This window comes from Alosa sapidissima, chromosome 16, assembly GCF_018492685.1.
Source record: "Alosa sapidissima isolate fAloSap1 chromosome 16, fAloSap1.pri, whole genome shotgun sequence".
Classification (NCBI taxonomy): Eukaryota; Metazoa; Chordata; class Actinopteri; order Clupeiformes; family Clupeidae; genus Alosa; species Alosa sapidissima.
The window spans coordinates 3,401,696-3,421,613 of NC_055972.1; the positions used below are offsets into that span (position 1 = coordinate 3,401,696).

Here is a 19,918-nt window from a genome sequence, read left to right on the forward strand (position 1 = left end):
CACACACACAAACTATGAGGACCGAGGGCATAAGAGGTTGAGTGTGGGGACTATGCAAGTTCTACTGTGACAATACTGAATAACTATGATGATTACTATAATGCGCACACACACACACGCACGCACACACACTAACTATGATGATTACTATAATGGATTCAACACTGCGTATAAACTTCCTAGCAGTAAAGTTCTACTGGTCTGATGCTGTATAATTATGAGGATTGAAGAGGTACCGTCCCCCCATTCTGAATTGTTGCAGGATTACTAAGAGGATGTTACACAGTGAAATCCCCAAACCAAACAAATGCTTGACATCCACATCCAGGATACACACACACACCTCCAGGACTGATGAAGTGCCGCGGAATGGGACGAGACGGAGAGGAGGAGGTCACATAACCAACTCTCCCCAGGCCACGCTGCACTGCACAGGACCAACACAAACACCACAACACACAAACAAACAAACAAACAAACAAACAAACAGCTGTATCAGAACAAACAACTGGCTACCTCGGAGGACAGGACCGGCGCGCACGCACGCACGCACACGCACACACACACACACACACACAGGAGCTGAGAAGCACTAACAAGGTCTCTGCTCCTGGGGGTGGGAGTCAGTGGATGCCTCCCAGGCCCCTGGAGCAGCCGTGCCTGTCCGTCTCACACTACACCACGAAGGAGAGAGAGGGGGAGAGAGGGAGAGAGAGGGAGAGAGAGGGAGAGAGAGGGGGAGAGAGGGGGGGAGAGGGGGGGGGAGAGGAGAGAGGGGGGGAGAGAGGGGGAGAGAGGGGGGGAGAGAGGGGGGGAGAGGAGAGAGGTGGAGAGGAAAGGGCAGGGAAAAAGAGAGAGAGAAAGAGAGAGAAGTGGGGAGGAATGGAGGGAGGGATGAAGAGAAAGGAGCAATGGAAGGAGAGAGAGAGAGAGAGAGAGAGAGAGAGAGAGAGAGAGAGAGAGGGGAAGGGGGTGGGAGTTCCAGTTGTGACTCCACATCACATTCTTAATTTCACTATTGCTCCTCACACACACACACACACACTATTGCTCCTCTCACTGGGTGCCAGAAGGGATGACAACACCACAGAGGCACAAACATGGATCTCCCAGGGAACGCTGGCTCTGTCTTTCACACACTCACACGCACATACACACACACACACACGCAAACACACGCACACACACACGCAAACACACACACACACTCACACACGCACACACACGCACACACACGCACACACACGCACACACACACGCAAACACACACGCAAACACACACACACACACACACACACGCACACACACACGCAAACACACACACGGACACGCACACACACGCAAAAACACAAAAACTACCAACGATATCCCCTCTTCCTCGGACTGTTTACCTACCTAGCTTGTCAGGGTGTAGCGTTATCAGATGTGCACTCAGGCTGCTCGTTGTCGAGTGATATTTCATTTGGGCCTTAGCCTACATATTCTGCAGATTACGACATCGTTAGGCTACTTGTTATTTTTCCGTTTTCTGGTGGAAATCCAAAAACGTTCCACACATCACTTAAATGATCAAGAGTGGTGATCTCCGTGGAAGCATTGCGTTTTGCCATTTTTTAGATGCATTCGACATAACAAAAGCATTTAGTTCACATATTCACTTAAGTTAGCCAACACATAAAAAAAAAACTCCCCAAAAAACACATTTGAATAGTAATTCAAATCAAAATTCGATAAGTATTTATTTTTTTTAAATTCGATTTATATTCGACTTCCGAAATTCGTTCCAACAGCCCTAGTAAGGAGTAGAATATCACAGAAGATGCCGTTACAACACAGCTAACGCTCCACTGGACATAAATGAGCCTTTCGCTGCACGTAGTCTATTGGCGCCAACAAAAGCATGTGATGGCATGTGATGGGCCCTCTCCGCTGGGTTGCCATGGCGCCAACCTGTAGTCAGGTGGAGGGCCACGCTCAAGCAGAGCAACTGCATGGGCTCCATAAACACTCCGCACTTTGCTCTGTGTGTGTGTGTGTGTGTGTGTGTTTGGGGGGTGAGAGAGAGAGCAAGAGTTTGAGTGTGTGTGTCCAAGAAAGAGTGTGTGTGTGTGTGTGTGTGAGAGAGAGAGAGAGAGAGCAACAGTTTGAGTGTGTGTGTCCAAGAAAGAGCGTGTGTGAGTGTGTGAGAGAGAGAGAGAGAAACAGTTTGAGTGTGTGTGTCCAAGAAAGAGCGTGTGTGAGTGTGTGAGAGAGAGAGAGAGAGCAACAGTTTGAGTGTGTGTGTCCAAGAAAGAGCGTGTGTGAGTGTGTGTGTGTGAGAGAGAGAGAGAGAGAGAGAGAGCAAGAGTTTGAGTGTGTGTGTCCAAGAAAGAGTGTGTGTGTGTGTGTGTGTGTATGTGTGTGTGTGTGTGTGTGTGTGTGTGAGAGAGAGAAAGAGAAAGCAAAAGAGGAAGTCTGAATGTCTGTCCCATATGTGTGTAAAAGTGAAATACCTCATGAAGAGGAGAGCATTTTAGATCTCGCATGATTCTGCAGCAGAGCCAAACCATCTGTAGCCTATGATCCATCTTAGCATAGATACTTACAATCAGGAAAACCGGGATTTATCTTTAGTTCAGGCTAAATGGAGCTGGAAGAGTTTAACAGAAGGTGGTTTTACATGGACACTTTTATTCCGATTAGAATTAGGAAAATTGCTCAATCGGAATAAGAATGACACATATAATCACATTGATTGGAATAAAACGGCCGATCTGATTAGAGTTTTATTGGGAATGTAATGGGGATGTACTGGTCAGGATTGCTTGCTGTATCTTCTCAAGCAAACATAAAGCAGCAACCGCTATTCCAATTAAGGATTCTAGAGTGCCTGTAAGCAGCTGATCGGAATAGAATGTAGCCCATGTAAACAGATGGCACGATTTTTTTTATTTGGAATAGTTTAATCGGAATGCCAAAAAACAGCCCATGTAAACCCAGCTAGTAGTGGCGGAGTGGGGGGGTGGGGGTTGTCCTCCTCTCACGTCGAGAGAGCAGAACACTTGCACAGCGCACATGTAACATTTACACTAGCGCCGACACTAATTAGCCAGCGCTCTCCTCCTCCGCTTAGCTGACGAGCAAACAGCTAGCGGGCGCCTCCAGAGGACTAGACCCAATAGAAAGCCCTCCGTGGGCCTGGGACACAGGCAGAGATAATATTAATATTGACTGGTGGCTAAAGGCCACCACTGCCCACGGTGGAAATCTAGAGCGCAGCTGCCTAAACACTACTCCGTCCTGCCATCCTAAGACACGCATGCAGGCAGGTCTAACCAGGTCCCTCAAGGGCCACCATACACACACACACACAGAACCTGACTCAGACACAACAACTAGCACAGCAGACAGATTAGCTGCAAACATTGACATGAATACTCAGTGGCTCTAAGTGCTGCTAATCAGATGCCACTCTAGTGATGTTGAGGCCAAAGGTTTTGGCCATTTCAAAAATGTCTATTGTTCATTCAGCTGTTTTATTTTTTAGAAAAAAGACAAACCAGAGATGTGCCTCAAAAATATGTTTCTGTAATAGATGAACATTCTGATGTAATAGATAAAACATTCTGGCTTTGTGAAACCTTGCTAAAAAAAATGACCAAAATGAAATGTAATCAAATTTATTTTGCAGATCAGGAAAAACATCTGGATTAATATTCAACCAAAGCGGCATGTGCCCAGACGCAGGGTTGGAGTCGCCCCCTGAGGGACCAGGCTGACAGCTAGCGGTTTCCTTCAGATAGCAAAGACATAGTTCTATCATCTGAGGCGTTCGACAGCTAGCCGTTTCCTTCAGATAGCAAAGACATAGTTCTATCATCTGAGGCGTTCGACAGCTAGCCGTTTCCTTCAGATAGCAAAGACATAGTTCTATCATCTGAGGCGTTTGACAGTACTGTGCAAGGGACTTACCTCTCCTGACATTACATCTTCCTCTATACCAGGGATGCTGGACTTCACACGGTGCAATGCAAGTTCATCTTACAGTGGCTTTGGCAATACAGATACGCTAGGAGCGCATAAGAAGTGAAATCCACTCCGTCCCTGGCGTGTGACTGGTTGGAGAGATTGGGTTGTGGATGCTTACCTTTAATGTTGTTCAGGACTTCTTTCAGGTGACTGAAGCTGTTGAGAAGAGGGTCCTGTTCTTCGTCCTGCGCAAAGATCGAATAATCACGAAATCACTCAGACAAGCACTAGTGTCAAAACATTTATAGCCTGTCGGGTGAATTTAGTGGCAGAGTAACACACATTAGGACTAACTTAAATGAGGGGCAAAGTGTTCGCCCAATAATAACAACCTCAACACACACACAAATCCTTCTTTATCGTAACATGCCGATTCCCTAGTGCAACACCCAACCGGGTCCGTGTAGACTCTGTTATTGACGCTGTAGTTACATTAACAATAGCGGCAGGTTCAAACACACCTGGTCAGTGTAGACACTAGTTACATTAACAATAGCGGCAGGTTCAAACACACCTGGTCGTGCACGTGGCCTATTAGGGCTGGGACAGTATGGTTTTTGGTTGAAAAGTAACAAATTCCCACGATTTCGCGAGATACCGCTTTACCGCTTGGGGAACCTACGACGTTAGGGCATATACTGTAATGATTCTGCAGGCATCACGACCAGAGAAAACATCAGCAACATCAGGGCAACATCAGACACCAAGAAATCCCACCACTGGTGGTGACGACGCCAAGCTGCCAAACATGGGGAGTGTGTGTGGTCTGTCTACTGGCACCAGGGTTGTGCAAAATTCAGAACTGAATTGAGAATGACCTAAAATCCAATTCAATTCAACACTGAATGTATGTGAAATTCAACACATTCTTTCTCTCGTGTGACTATGGAATTTCTTTGAATTGCCATGAATTTAATTCCACTTCCTGTAATTCCTATTCCAATTCAAATTCAACTTCCTGTGGGGCGGAGCCAATTCAATACAAATTTCAAGGGCAATTCTAAAATTCAGAATTTTGCACAAGCCTGCTGCCCACTCTTTCAGCCTGCATGTGAGAAGTGTGTCTGGTCGTACCAGGGGAGTGTGTGTGGTCCTGGAGTTCCTCTTGATGGCACCCACTACCGTTGCGATCTCCCCTTGAACAATGTAGATATGTTTGTCCACCATGTTGAAATCTGAGAAAGAGAGAAGACAAGAGAATGACGGGCCAGGCCAAACCATTTTCACACTTACAGAGACAAGACACAGACAGAGAGAGCAAGAAGATAAACTGTTATGAGATGGATTGTAAAAGCCTAGCGTGCGCTATATGACTATAGCTCCATGGAAATCTCACACTTAAAAGGGAAAACAGGAAAGAGCCTTTTCTCCAAAAGGCCAATGGGATCAATCCATAACTCAAACATGATCCTGGCTAGAGAGGTACGGTCAGTCAGAAGTGCGGTTCAATCTGACAACCAAATCAGCTTAGCAGCGCAGGTTAGCTTAGCAGCGCAGGCTAGCTTAGAACCAGGCTCCACAAAGCCCATTCCATTCCAATCAGCATAGCCAAACAGTTCCGGCACGAGCCCCTGCTTAATATTTGAGGAGGTGTTTGAGCATGGATCTAACAATCACAGGATTAACCTGCGCTGCGCAGGGAGCATGGGGACACAAAGTGACCCACTCAGCTGACCTGCCCAGCAACATGCTCCTCCCATGAAGCTACAGGACCTTTCCTGTACAACGCAAACCCTGCCCCACCCCTGGTGAAGACGGCATTAGTGCCGAGTCCCAATGTTTGAGCTGCACAGCTCAACCAGCTCATGTAAAAAACGTGATGGATAGTGTGCTGTCTCCAAGCACATGCATTTAATGTGAATGTTTTTAAAGTGAGGCAGTGCCGTGTGTGCACTCTCTGAAGGAGAGCTCAAGTGTTAGCCCAATTCCACACGAGCCAATAACACAGCACTCTGGCATCAGACACCATGCGAACACACAACGGGCCTAGGCAATCAGTGTTACTACTTCTACATTAAAATTAACTCATTCTGCCATTTAGACTGATTATTTCAAACATTTCAACTTGTGTATTTATTCAACTAGGCTAATTCTATAAATATACTATAGATCAGGCGTAGACAAATAAAATCACATATCGACTATAATTTGTTTTGCATTATGTCCCATTTCTACAATATCTATTGTCTATCCACATTCAACCTGCAGCAGCAAGTCCCTGTCAACATCCATTTGAGTTAGGCCAGAGTATATACCTCAACAGAAAAAAACATGGTAAGGTATGAATCTTATCTTTGCATCAAAGTCCAGTCTGTCTTGTCTGAGTGGTTCATCAGAGGTGCAGGGTTATCAGTGTGTTGTTAAGTTGCCCTCTCATCACACACACTCTCTCTCTCTCTTCCTCTCTCCCTCTCCCTCTCCCTCTCCCTCTCTCTCACACACACAGTGTAGGACTCACTCACACACTGCAGAAGAACGAGGAAGCAGTCATATTGCTTATTTATTGCTACATTAACGTCATATTACCACTAGAGGTCGACGATTTATCGGCCGATATTAGGCATTTTCAATACTATCGTATCGGCAATTATTACGGCTGATAAATCATTTTAAATTCAGAAAAGGAAAACCGAATATTGATCCTTCATTTAGGCTGCATTTCCAGTATTGCCGTTACATAGTTTGTCCATCAGATGGCGCAGTGACTTGCTGCAAGACAAACATGCGTTACTTGACTTGGTTCCACTTCACTTCCTACAACGATAACACAATGGTAGCTTAGGGTTTCAAAGCTTTGTGGCTTGTGTATTCATGGTAGGATGATTTTCATGTGAAATGTAATTCCCATTTCTTCTTGAAGCCAAAATAAACCTGAGAATGTTTATCAGACATTAATCTTACACCAGCTTGATGTATGTCCATAGGTAAAATGACCTAAACGTTAGCATTGGTTAAGTGATAGAGGCTAGTTTGATTGTTGGTGTATTTGTGAAACATAAACGTAGTTATACCGAACAAATTGATAACAGCACTATAATTCTCTCTTTCGACTCATCACATTCTTTTCTGACCATACTGACAGGAAGTAACGTTAAATTAGTTAGCCACAACACTAACGTTCGCTAATGCAATGGTTTGATGATGGAAGACATACAGGGCATAGATACCTGTCTACGATGCATCCTAAACACCGGGCTGGGACATTTCTGCTTGCTAAATAGTTTTTTCTGCAGTTGACTCGCTCACACAGTCCTTGGTGGCCCTGTTATTGCTTTGTAAAATGTTGCATTTACAAGAAATAAATGTGAGCATCTGAGCTAGAGTTGAGTAGAGCGAGTTCATTCCCAAACACCCAGGTTCAGTTTCAGTCTTAAATTTCTTGCATTGCAACAAAGGTGTTTACTATGGATGCACGATATATCGATATATCAAAGGTGTTTACTAGGGATGCACGATATATGATATATCAAAGGTATTTACTAGGGATGGACGATATATAGATATAACAAAGGTGTTTACTAGGAATGCACGATATATCGATATAACAAAGGTGTTTACTAGGGATGCACGATATATATCGGTGGCCGATATATTATTGGCTGATAAGTGGAAAAAATAAAATATTATTATTGTTCCGATAACAGAATTTCGGCCGATAATTTATTATAATTATGATATTATAATATATGTAATATTATCATTTTAATATTTTTTAAAGGCCTAAGGCCTGTCTGGCTACACACTACATGAGCTTGTTTGGCTACTTTTTCCTCAAAATAATGTCAGCTGTGAGGATGTATTTCACCCTTCTGATAACAATATCTGCGTTGAATCTATGCAGCCTAAAATCCTCTCGTTAATGATCCAACTTTTAACCTCAGCTCAGCCTACCCCAGAGTGAATTGCTTTCTTGCTTTCTTACCGCGCTAGTTGGGGAAACAAATAAACAAACTCTTTGGTGGGACAAGTCAGTAGATATTATATTTAAAGGAGAATTCCGGTGTGATATTGACCTAAAGTGTATTGAAACATGATAGCGAGTGTGAACGTATGTCTCATAGCCCATCTCGGCTTGTCCCCTGCACTCCAAAATCTGGCGCTAGTTAGCCGATGCTACCAACAGCTTTTTCAACAGTGGTGCTTCAGCATCGGGCTAGCCATGCAAATAAATCACTGTTTTACACCCATTTACGAGGCTCAATGTATCTCCACACTTCATTGGTAGACTTCCGAGGGCCCTGACATTTAAAACGAGACATTGAGAACTTTGAAAAAGGACTGGTAGTTTACTTACAAGACGATTTATACAGACAGTAGCTTCACGAAGTTTAGCGTTTGCAGCCATCTTGAACGTAGTCACGATAAGTCGAGCAACGAGTAAGAATGAACAGGTATGATAAGGGATCAGATTCCAAAAATAATTCAGTGGAAATGCATGGATTCCAGTTGCTGCTACTGGAAGAAACTGGAATCCATGCATTTCCACTGAATTATTTTTGGAATTGTTATGGTTATCGGCCCTAGTGTTTACATCATGTAAGGAAGAGTATGGTTTAGGCTGCAAAGGCTAAAAGTGAAGTAAAGTACAAGTCATACTGGTAAGATGTTTTGCTTGCATAAAGGGATGGAGTCATTAAGCATAAACTGCTCACAATGTAGATTGTGGCAATGTGGTTGTCACAGAACAAGGACCTGACACTCTTTTATTTCATTAAAAAATATTTTAGTTATGGCCTATTTAAATACATAATGCCCCATCTTGATCAGAACCTTGTTATGGGAGAACATTTTTACATTGTATTTGTTAAAAATGACTATCGGCCAATATATCGGTTTTTGGAAAAACTCAAATATCGAAATCGGTATCGGCCTTGAAAATCCCATATCAGTCTAGCTCTAATTACCACTTCTCTCAGCTTCTTTCATCGTTAACCACAACAGGTATACAACACAGCACACACACCAACACACACAAACACAATCATCACCATCGGACCGGGATGTCCGTCTGTCCCTATGTAAGTAAACTGTCTGGTAAATCCAAAATTGATTATGCAGGAGTAAAGTCTAATCATTCATATATTTTCCAAGGGCATCTTCTTCAGTGACCGTTACAAATAATCAGCAAACTTCAGCAAGGGATTATGGATACTGTTACAGATACTGTTCCTGATCAACATACACAAATTTTATATGTCAACATTTATGTGAGAGTGAGTGTGTGTGTGTGGGGTGTGTGGGGGGTATCTAAAATGATCAATGTTTAGGACTATGGGTGAAATAAGTCACCATCTATATCTAAACATAAAAAAGACGACTCAATTGTGAACACATTTTCACAGTGGCATCACATCACAGTGACAGAGTGATAGCACAGTCTTGACAAACACTTCAATCACTTATCATATTTCAACAACAACTTTAAGCAAGGAGGACTACCGAACAGCTGCAATGCCATTAAGGTCCTATTATTGTGGCCTGAATCGCTATCTTTGTCTCGTGTAAACTTCTAGATGTCTGTCTGAGAAATACAGGGCTCCCGAAACATTGACCCATGAATTAATTATCTGCAAGAAGTCAAATGTGCCAAGACGAATGTAATAATTGTGTGTGAATATTCTTTTCTTCAAGACCTCAACCATAGCTCACCTTGAACTAGCAATGTTGACAAACAATTTCGAGCTATTCCACGGACGCGAAAGGAATCACAAAACAAGCTAACTTTTATCTGTGGTGATTTAGACCTTTACTCTCCAGTTGAACACGAATCATGTTTGGCTGAAGCCCTACTTGCTGATATAACTTGAACAAGCAAATAAATCAATCTAGCTAGATTGTTCTCTCAGCGTCTCACAGGTTGACATGGGCCTGGTCTCGAAAATAAGACGTAATGTCAGCCACGTAATTGTAGTGACTATGGACCTGATCTAGTTAGCTCAGGGGCTAACATTAGCTGCTATCTGTAGCATTGCCACAGTTAACTCACAACAGTATTAGCATGATATACACTCGTTAGTGGACGATGACAACAATAAATTAGGAATCAATATAAGGAACATCGTATTGCAGACATGGAAGATGCTAAAGAAATGTAAACCGTCCATAAAGCAATGGAAATGCTAGCTGACCGCCGTGGTACCAACATCCATGACTAGCAAGAGGCAGTCGCTGCTAATGTTATTTCCATTCTGACAGCCCATTGAACATCACCCAATTTTAATCAGATTTTCATATTACTGACCATCACATAAGATACAAAGATTGAAAACTAAAGTGTTGGAACGTGTTGTTCATTGAAATGTCATATGGTATTATTAGTAATAGTTAGAGCCCAATACTATCATTAGCTGGTTGGTAAAAACTTGACAACTGTCAAACTGGTTTGGATAGCTTGAACTCTCAAACTAGCTAGCTTGGGTAATGCTACGCATTGAAAAACACTTACGAACAAGCTAACTAACGCTAGCTAGTTCGAAAAAGGTAGCAACGAGTGTTAGCTGGCTTCGCCTATGGCAATGAAGTATTTTCAGTTTGGCTTCCAGAGTATTTCATATTTTTTCCAAATGAGAAGCAATAATCACACAGTCTGTCAGAAAATGTAACAGGTAACATGATGTATACACCTATCTCTTGTTGGCTAAAGATACCCTACCTGTTTGGGTGCGAATCCAAGATGGCGTTCTGCAGATTTTCAACTGATTAGCTAGCAAACCAGCTAGCTACTATAGACCAAAAACAAAACTTTCAGTGACAACAATATTGATGTGATGCCCTTTAAACATTAGTTAGTTGAGCGTTTACATTTTAAACAGCTACACACATGAAATCCATGCCTTAGCTTGGTATTTCACGACCTACTGAGAGGATTTGGCAATGTAGCTTTGTAACCGGCTATCAACCTGAACTCAGCCTGTAAACCTACTGACGTGGAAAATGTTTGAGTGCAACCTGACGTGCTGGTTTAACGTTGACAGATGTGGATGCAAACCAATCAGTTTTAAAGATTATTTCCGGGTCTGGTGTACCTTAACTTTGAACTTAAATGCGTTTACTCAATGTAAATGTTGATTCATATTCAGTAGATTTTTACACAAAACTAATGTTGTTGTATTTTTTATGTGCCCAGTTGATAGCCCCGACACCAAAAGTCTCGTGTGGAACAAAAACGCCTGGTAACAAGTTTGGTTTCACTTCACTGATGACGAAGGGCATCCTCCATCGGCCACATCAGGGTTGAGCGCCTGAAAGATGGAAGGGATAGTTCAGAAACATCTGAGTAGGCTACGGTTCTGTTTTAAGAATAAGAAATTGCATTTCGGTTGAGACTGAATATTAGTTCTTAACCCAACACTTACAAAAAAAATAAAAAATACACAGCACAAAGGGACAGGTCAGCCAATGTGTTATTATTATTATTATTCACATTTTTGGACTTTACATACAAGAGCAAATTATGAGGGAAAAGTCCTTCTAAGGCCTTATATGTTGATGATACATTATGCCTCGTGTATTAGGCCTATTATACATGATGTGAATAGTGAATAGTGAAAATAGTGGAATTAAGGTTAAACTGCAGAATTTGTCAGAAAGACTGGGCCACTTCAGAGAGACTACACCCAGGGATGGCCAGAGCACTCAGAGAACTTTTAAACTTTTTTTTATTATGGTGCACAAACGACTGACGTTTCGACGCACTGCGTCTTCCTCAGAGTCAGAGTCGTTTGTGCACCTTAATAAAAAAAAAGTTTAAAAGTTCTCTGAGTGCTCCGGTCATCCCTGGGTGTAGTCTCTCTGAAGTGGCCCAGCCAGTCTTTCTGACTCTTTAGTCCTGGACTGTGAGCACCGATAAGGCTTGAGCGCAAGTGACACCTGTCCTGCAGAATTTGTATTGGTTACCCTATACTAGATTCTCTGCTGCACCCTATTCAGGGTGCTATATGTGTGACTGTGCTGCGCTGTCTGAGCAATGCCGAAAAGGAGGCTGACCAACAGTTTTTCAGCCAAAGGCAGGTTTAAAATAAAAAGTGACAGTTTAAAGGTTTAAAATAAAAAGTGACAGTTATACAGTACTGCTTCTAAACTTCGCTGAATATGGTGATGGCTGTATGAAGTTTACCATCCTCCAAGGCAAGCAAAAAAAAGCTTAGAAGTTTTGCTGAATGTTGACACAGATGCATCACCTAGAGATACACCCAAGCAGATGAGAGCTCCATTCATCCATGCTATTGATTCCAGAGCTAATAGCAATGCTGACGCAATTTTGAAGGCCATCATTTCAAAAGTGTCATGTGAAATGTGACTGTGGGAGAGTTCACGCTTATGGCATCCAGCAGCAGCTGAAGAAAACAGCCAGGATCACAGAGTTGGTTGACTTTGTTGAGAGTCAAGCAAGGGTTATGTCTGTCCCACTCTTTGGAGATCTTGACTTACCAACATCTGAAAAAAAAGTTTTAAAGAAGTTTCCACAAGGAAACAAGTTAAAAAAGAAGAGAAGGAAGTAGCTTGCTTCTAAAGTTGAACAGGAAAGTGAAAGAGAGAAAGTGATGATCGAAAGTAAGCCATCAAAGGCAAAGACTGATGTGCCATTCAACGGTCTCCTTACAGGACCCTACATGTTGAGGAATCATGCACTGAAAGACTGTCACTAATAAGAGAAACCAAGAACAGAGCAGAATTTCTGAAGAAAAAAGGGACTTTGCTTTGGTTGTCTGAAAACAAGTCACCTGACGGAAAGTGTCATAAGAGATGTGTCATCTGAAGCATCCCAGTACGCTGCACGTTTCAGACCAGGAAGCAAAATTTGAAACACCTCTTTTAGGTTTTATGTAGTAAGCAAAAAGTTCCTATACAACCTGTATGGGAACTCCTTCAAGACAGTTAGAAAATCATTCACAGCATTCCCAGTGTCTAACATTGAGGTGGTTAAGGGAATGCCACGAATGTGAAATGCTTCCATAGCAAATGTTGTCTGCTTTGAAGAGTCTAAAATAAAAAACTTGTAAACAAACAGATTTGTTTACTCTTTTTTTGTTTACTATTACCCTTATCCCACGTCTGTTATTTCATAGTTTTCAGTTTTCAGTTTTGCTCTACAATCTAACAATTGTAAAAAAAAGAAAAGCCATAAAAGAGTTGGTGTATCAAAACTTTTGACCAGTAGTGTACATCCTCACTAAATTGTAAGTTATGAGTCTAGAAGACCATAACTTTATTGCTCTATCCAAGATCTTTACAAAGATAAATATTCCTGTGTCCAAGGAAAACAGCTGCAATAAAAAAATACTTAGAAAAGTGAATGCAACTTAATGCTGATGTGGAACTTCTCATAGTTACGAAGGAATACGAAGTCCTAGATCCATGGAAAGTAATTTGTAGCCAGTACAATGTACAATGTACAATATGCAGTAAAGATGGCACTTGAATGGATTATAAGTTGAAGTGCTTAGAGAGGTGGATGCACCCAATCATGTAAACCCCTAACAGAATTGCCATGGACAATGTGAAACAACCACTCCTACAACAGTATAACCAACTAGATGTTCCGCAGAGCGGTACAAAATATGACCGCCGCCCAATCCTGCACATTCTCTCCGCAAACAGAAATCACGCTTGTCAATTTGTCTCCATCTCCTACTCCATCCCCTACTCTTTTGAGTATGTAAATGAGTGTGTGCATGGTGTGTGTTTGTTTTTGGATATATGTGTGCTTCTGTGTGTGTATATGTGTGAGTTCGCTTGTGAGTGTGTGTGTGGGGGTAATGGGATGTGTATGTGTGTGTGTGTTTATCTATGTGTGTGTCCGTGTACCTGCTTGCAGCTTGAATGCAGCTCAAAGTGCTTTACATTTGGAACATGTACACTAATAGAGAAGAGTCAGTCATTATCAGTCATTCCTCTTCGTTGCTGTGCTCCAATCAGCAACATATCAGAAATATAGATAAGAACATGTTAACACACTAATAGAGAAGAATCAGTCATTCCTCTTCGTTGCTGTGGCCGTTTATGATCCAATCAGCAACATATCAGAAATATTTAGCGGTATATATAAAGGTTTTGCTAACAAATGCTTAGGCTAACAAATGCTAAGGCTAACAAATGCTTAGGCCCCGTTGATGTGAACTCTAAGCAGTTAGCCTTAGTATGTTCTTATTATGTGTTGTGATTACATGACGTATACAGATTAAGGAACACAACGACTGGCAGACTGGCAGCCTTAACCCTTAATGGGGTTATGGCCCCCTCAAAACTGCCAGTGAAAAGACAATTCAATAGGGGACAGCACATACTTCATGGAGTCTGTGTCAAGTTCAGCACATCTTATGAATGGACATTATAACCTCCCAGTGAAAGAATCAAATGTCCACATGCCAAACTATCAAGGTGCCATATTGCAGCAGGCACTGAACTTCGAGGGCAATTTGAGAATTTGGGTACTGTGCTCTTCGATTTGGGTGCTGTGCTCCATGTACACATGAACACCCTATATTCATGAAGGACATGTTGAACATGAAAGGACATACAGCTGAGGTTCCAATGACACAATGCACCTCCTGGATGGCAAAGCATGTTATATTCCCCACCATGCAGTATATTAGCCAGGTTTGGGTCAGCCACCAAACGGGACAGGGCCAGACTGCAACGGACAGTTAGGGCTGCAAAGAGGATCATTGGACCTGACCTTCTGATTCTGATTCTGAAAAAAGACACTGGATGGGGTGCTCAACACACACACACATCCTCAAAAGAAGCCGCTGGATGTGGTGTTCAACACACACACACACATCCTCAAAAGAAGACACTGGATGGGGTGTTCAAAACACACACACACACATCCTCAAAAGAAGCCGCTGGATGTGGTGTTCAACACACACACACACATCCTCAAAAGAAGACACTGGATGGGGTGTTCAAAACACACACACACACATCCTCAAAAAAGCCGCTGGATGTGGTGTTCAACACACACACACATCCTCAAAAGAAGACACTGGATGGGGTGTTCAACACACACACACACACATCCTCAAAAGAAGCCGCTGGATGTGGTGTTCAACACACACACACATGCTCAAAAGAAGACACTGGATGGGGTGTTCAACACACACACACACACATCCTCAAAAAAAACGCTGGATGGGGTGTTCAACTATGCAGTCTGCTACCAAGGAGCCTCCTAAAACAATGATCTTTTACAAGGGCTGCACTTAACCAACTCATTTGTTGAAGTGTTGTGAGTGTGTGAATGTAGTGTAGTGAGTGTTGACACGTTTCAGACGAGAAACAGGCGCTGTGATTGTTGAAGAAACATATCAAGGGAGGCTTCCTAAAGATGCCACTGACCTACTGTGTTACCTGTGAGGTCCAGCAGGGAGGCCTTAGTCAGAACATAGCTGTTTATAGGATGGCCGTTAACATCTTTAATGCAACGTCCCCTCCGAGTTGTGCAAATTACACTCTTATAAGAACAGCAGAGGAAAACCACTCTGTCATCAGTCATCAGCCTTCACTTTAGGCTGTGGACACAGTTCTCAAGAATTCCCATGTAAACGATTGTATAAAATCCTTTGCCAGCTAAACTCAAGCCGTCAAATGGTGCAATAACCAAACAGTGTTTTGTACAGGTGGGAGATTTAACTCGACAAAATTCACAAGAAAAAGGCTGTTCCATGCTTCTGCGTTGAATCTACAGCGGCGGCCCCCGCCGTCGCCTGACGCCCACCTACAAAACATTGTAACCTCACGTTGAGGCAACGCAGACCACAAGGACTGTGATTGGTCAACGCGCTCTGTGTGTTGAGCCTACTATGGGGAGTAGCATGCTGCTGACATAAGATTGGCACATAAACTCAGACATGTTTTGGTTACAATGACAATTACAATGAGTTATTCGATTATAAAGTGATTATATCCGATTATATTTGTCAGTAACGTTTTGAAATCAGCACTTTGCCAGCAAGCAGTACTTTGTGAGCAGTTGTGGGAAGTTCGGTTGTTAACATAACATAAACTGGCTTGCAGACTCGCAAATAATCTAAGACTTATTTTCTGGTTACAATAACTAATTGGAATATACTGTGTCTATCTGGAATATACTGTGTCTATTTCTCAATAACTTTGACCAAATCTAAGCCAAACAAGGCCAAACAAATAACATTCATATTTCAGCATGGCAGTCTGTGGAGTTCGTCATTCGTTTAGGGGATGGGCGACACAGACAGAAGTGGCAAAACTTCGTAACGCCGGTGATCCACTAGCATGCGATGCGAACTCTGCGACGCAGTATCCCTATTAATTTCTATGAGAAGCGAATTCCGCACCCGCATAGGATTCTGGGTATGCGGTGCGACGAGTGCTGTGGCTGCGGCGCATCCCCAACTTTATGCAAATGAATGCGTCCATCGCGAGGCAAGTATCCAATAGGCCTTTATCACGGCAGCCGAAGTAGGAAGTGAACAGCCCTGTTCCTGTGTGAGCACAGGTGTTTCTAATTAAGTGTCAGATTCGGCCACAGTTACTTCAACCAGAGGCCTCGTTAATGTTTTTAGGAACACCTGTGGTTTGCCTGCCAACAGGAAATTGAACAGCCCTGCTTCAGCTGCCCGTGGGCTGCCGTGATAAAGGCCTATTGTAGAGCAAAACGCAGGGGAGGTCCATCATCACGTAGCCTAATTAAACAAAACCTCATTTCCCGCTATTGTGGTTACCGCCAACGTACAGAAACATGGCAGACGAGAAATGAATCATAGCAGTGTGTACATTTCCGTGTTTGTATGATGTGTCGCTAGAATCATACAGGGACAGAGATTGTTAATAGAGATGGTTGGTTGTTTACTAGGCTACCTGCTCTTGCCCTGCCGCTTCCACACATCTACAAAAGGGAACGCCCATCAAAGCGTCTTCATGGAGGGTAGCGTTGCGATTTGGGGAGTTCGCATCGCATGCTAGTGCATCACCGGCATAAGGTTCACACTGGCGTCGTCAACTGCATAGTCACTGCGTGGCGTTAACGGCATAGTCACTGCGTGGCGTTAACGCAGAACAGCCGCATAAAACAGCCTTGCCTCTGTTTCTAACCTGCAGCTGGACTCCTGATTCATTGCTTATATGGATAGGGCCATATACAATCTACTATTCATTGCTTATACGGATAGGGCCATATACAATCTACTATTCATTGCCTATATGGATAGGGCTTATACAATCTACTAGTTAATCCAGCACTCATAGCTCCACCTAAACAGATCACGGTTCCTCAGCAGCACTTATAGCTCCACCTAAACAGATCACGGTTCCTCAGCAGCACTTATAGCTCCACCTAAACAGACCACGGCTCCTAAACAGACCACGGTTCCTCAGCAGTAATGGTGGCTGTCAACACAGGAAAGATGCGGAGAGAAGACTTCAGAGGGACCCTCTTTACAATCTGGACCGATCAGAGGGACCCTCTTTACAATCTGGACCGATCAGATGGACCCTCTTTACAATCTGGACCGATAACACAGTCGTGTCAAGAATTTGACGTATTACACGGAGAGTGCAGACCTCTGCCAATTGCACATGACAGAGCCATATTTGCCCCCAGATTTGTCTGTGTTCAGTATCTGCTCCGTGCTGTCAGTGATGTGTTGACGGAGCTCCAAATTATATTGATCTCGTATAAACTTGTGGTGACCACATGAGTGTGTACAACTGCATCATCATCACATAGCTGCTTTTAAGTCCACCTTGGACTGTTACCATATTTTGGCTCATAATCAAATTGTCGATGGAGAAAATGAATGAGATTGTTTTACCTCTGATCCCAGAGGAGCAGTCACTGTTGAGCCGTGTGAGTCCATCTAAAGTCCATGCATTCATCTGGGAATCTCTGCATTCATCTGGGAATCTCTGCATTCATCTGGGAATATGTGTGATCTCTGATGTATTCTGCATCTTGCTTGGTCAGGAATTGCCTTGAGATGCCAACTTGGGAAAAAAATGTTTAGTGGCTGATGTACAGTAACGAGAGACCTTATGCAATATACCGGGAAGTTTGCCACTGGGAAGGAAGACATGTCCTTCATTGCTTGACTATGTGGACAGTCATTCAAGGTTAAGAAGCTGCAAACAGCGAAATTGAGGTATTTAGATTTCAAAATGACACAAACCAATTAACCAATTGCTAAAATAGTCGACAACTAATTGTCAATTGACAATTCATCAATTAATTGATACAGCTCTAGTACAATTAAGCAATATGGCTATGGTACTGCTATGGGCATGAGCCAGAGGCTGAACAAGACCCATTTGAATTGTTCATTTGTATGTGTGTGTGTGTGTGTGTGTGTGTGTGTGTGTGTGTCTGCCTGCCTGCCTGCTTTTAGGAGTACATGTAGGTCAGTGTGTGCTCTATTTCTTCAGCCTCAGAGAGTGCTGTCCAGAGAGTGCTGGTTAGGGGCAGCCATGACCTACTGGTTAGGGGAAGCCGAAGCCTACTGGTTAGGGGCAGCCATGACCTACTGGTTAGGGGCAACCGTGGCCTACTGCTTAGGGGCAGCTGTGGGTTAGGGCTTCAGGCCTGAAATTGAAGGGTTGTCGGTTCGATCCTTGACCAGTAGGCAAAATGTGGGCGGGGGAAGTGGTTGAGCACTGCTCTCCCATGCTCACATCCACGACTGAAGTGCCCTTGAGCAAGGCACCTAACCCCTCACTGCTCCCCGAGCGCCACTGTAGCAAGGCAGCTCACTGCTCCGAGTTGTGTGCTTCACCTCACTGTGTGTTCACTGTGTGCTCTGTGTGTTCACTAATTCACAAATGGGATAAATGCAGAGATCAAATTCCTTGTATACGCAAGTATACTTGGCCTATAAACCTGATTTACATTTTACATTTACATCCAAGTAAAAGAATAGGAAAGAAAAACATTTTTTACACTACTATGAATGACAGAGCTGTAGTTGAACTTCAGATAAGCGCTCAGTCTCACAGCAACTCTCCTGAGAGTGCAGAGCAGGCAGCAGCTTCCCAGTCAGGACTGTGTACAGTATGTGCTCGTCAGCAGAGTGTTTGATCACCTGCAGCGTCTGTAATTGCTACATTTCATCTGCAAACAAAGGCACGCCTCTTCTGCAGAATTCAGCGCTAACGCTAACGGCCTATGGGCTCGCCGAGGGGACTGTGGCAGCCAATCACAAGCAGAAATGCCCACGGCCGACAGTGGTACACCTGTTCACACATGACATTTGTGACACTGAACTTCACAGAGGCATTTTAAAGAGAGGTGGTGGTGATTTAAAAAACACTACTTAGAGGTGCAAGCCGTCAAGTCCTTAGCCTACTAGCCAGCGTTTGGACCCCCTCCTGATGCTAAAGGGGAAATGGACCTGTGGCTAACTATGTCTGAATGCCATTCCTCAGTGCATATGTTGTGCATACACAGTAACATAATTCTAGAAATATGGGCAAATGTTATTTTAAACTTCTGTTCCGGGAGAAGTTGCATACATATTTTGGAGACAGCGGCATTTGGCAAACAAACAGCCGGTCAGGATGAATCATGTCCAAACGCTGCATGAGCCAGAGACGTCAGGACTGTCATAACACAAGAGTTAGCCAGAGAGCCTGAGATAGCCCCAGCAGCACTTCCAAGGAGTAGAAGAGTCGGACTACTCAACTTGTTTTAAAGCAACACACTGAAGTTCTTTTACCCCAGCACTTCCAAGGAGTAGAAGAGTCGGACTACTCAACTTGTTTTAAAGCAACACAATGAAGTTATTTTACCTTAAAATAATGGATCAAACTAGGGGTGTAAAGGTCCACATATTCCCACCGGCCCGTTTAGGTACAGAACGTTAGGGTCAATACAGATGTGTGCCGAATGTATGTTTCATGTTTAAAATTCGAGTTCCCACACAAACATATTAAGTGGTGG

At 43.3% G+C, this 19,918-nt stretch overlaps 1 protein-coding gene across 1 annotated transcript in view; it reads right to left on the bottom strand.

Annotated features, from left to right (window-relative positions):
• Positions 1-10,944, bottom strand: part of gbf1 (golgi brefeldin A resistant guanine nucleotide exchange factor 1) — a 103,713-nt gene extending 92,769 nt beyond the window's left edge. Inside the window, 3 exon segments of the mRNA XM_042066150.1 lie at positions 4,127-4,193; positions 5,083-5,183; positions 10,661-10,944. Coding sequence (XP_041922084.1) covers positions 4,127-4,193; positions 5,083-5,175 — 160 coding nt within the window. The 5' untranslated portion in view covers positions 5,176-5,183; positions 10,661-10,944.
• Between the last annotated feature and the right edge of the window lie 8,974 nt (positions 10,945-19,918).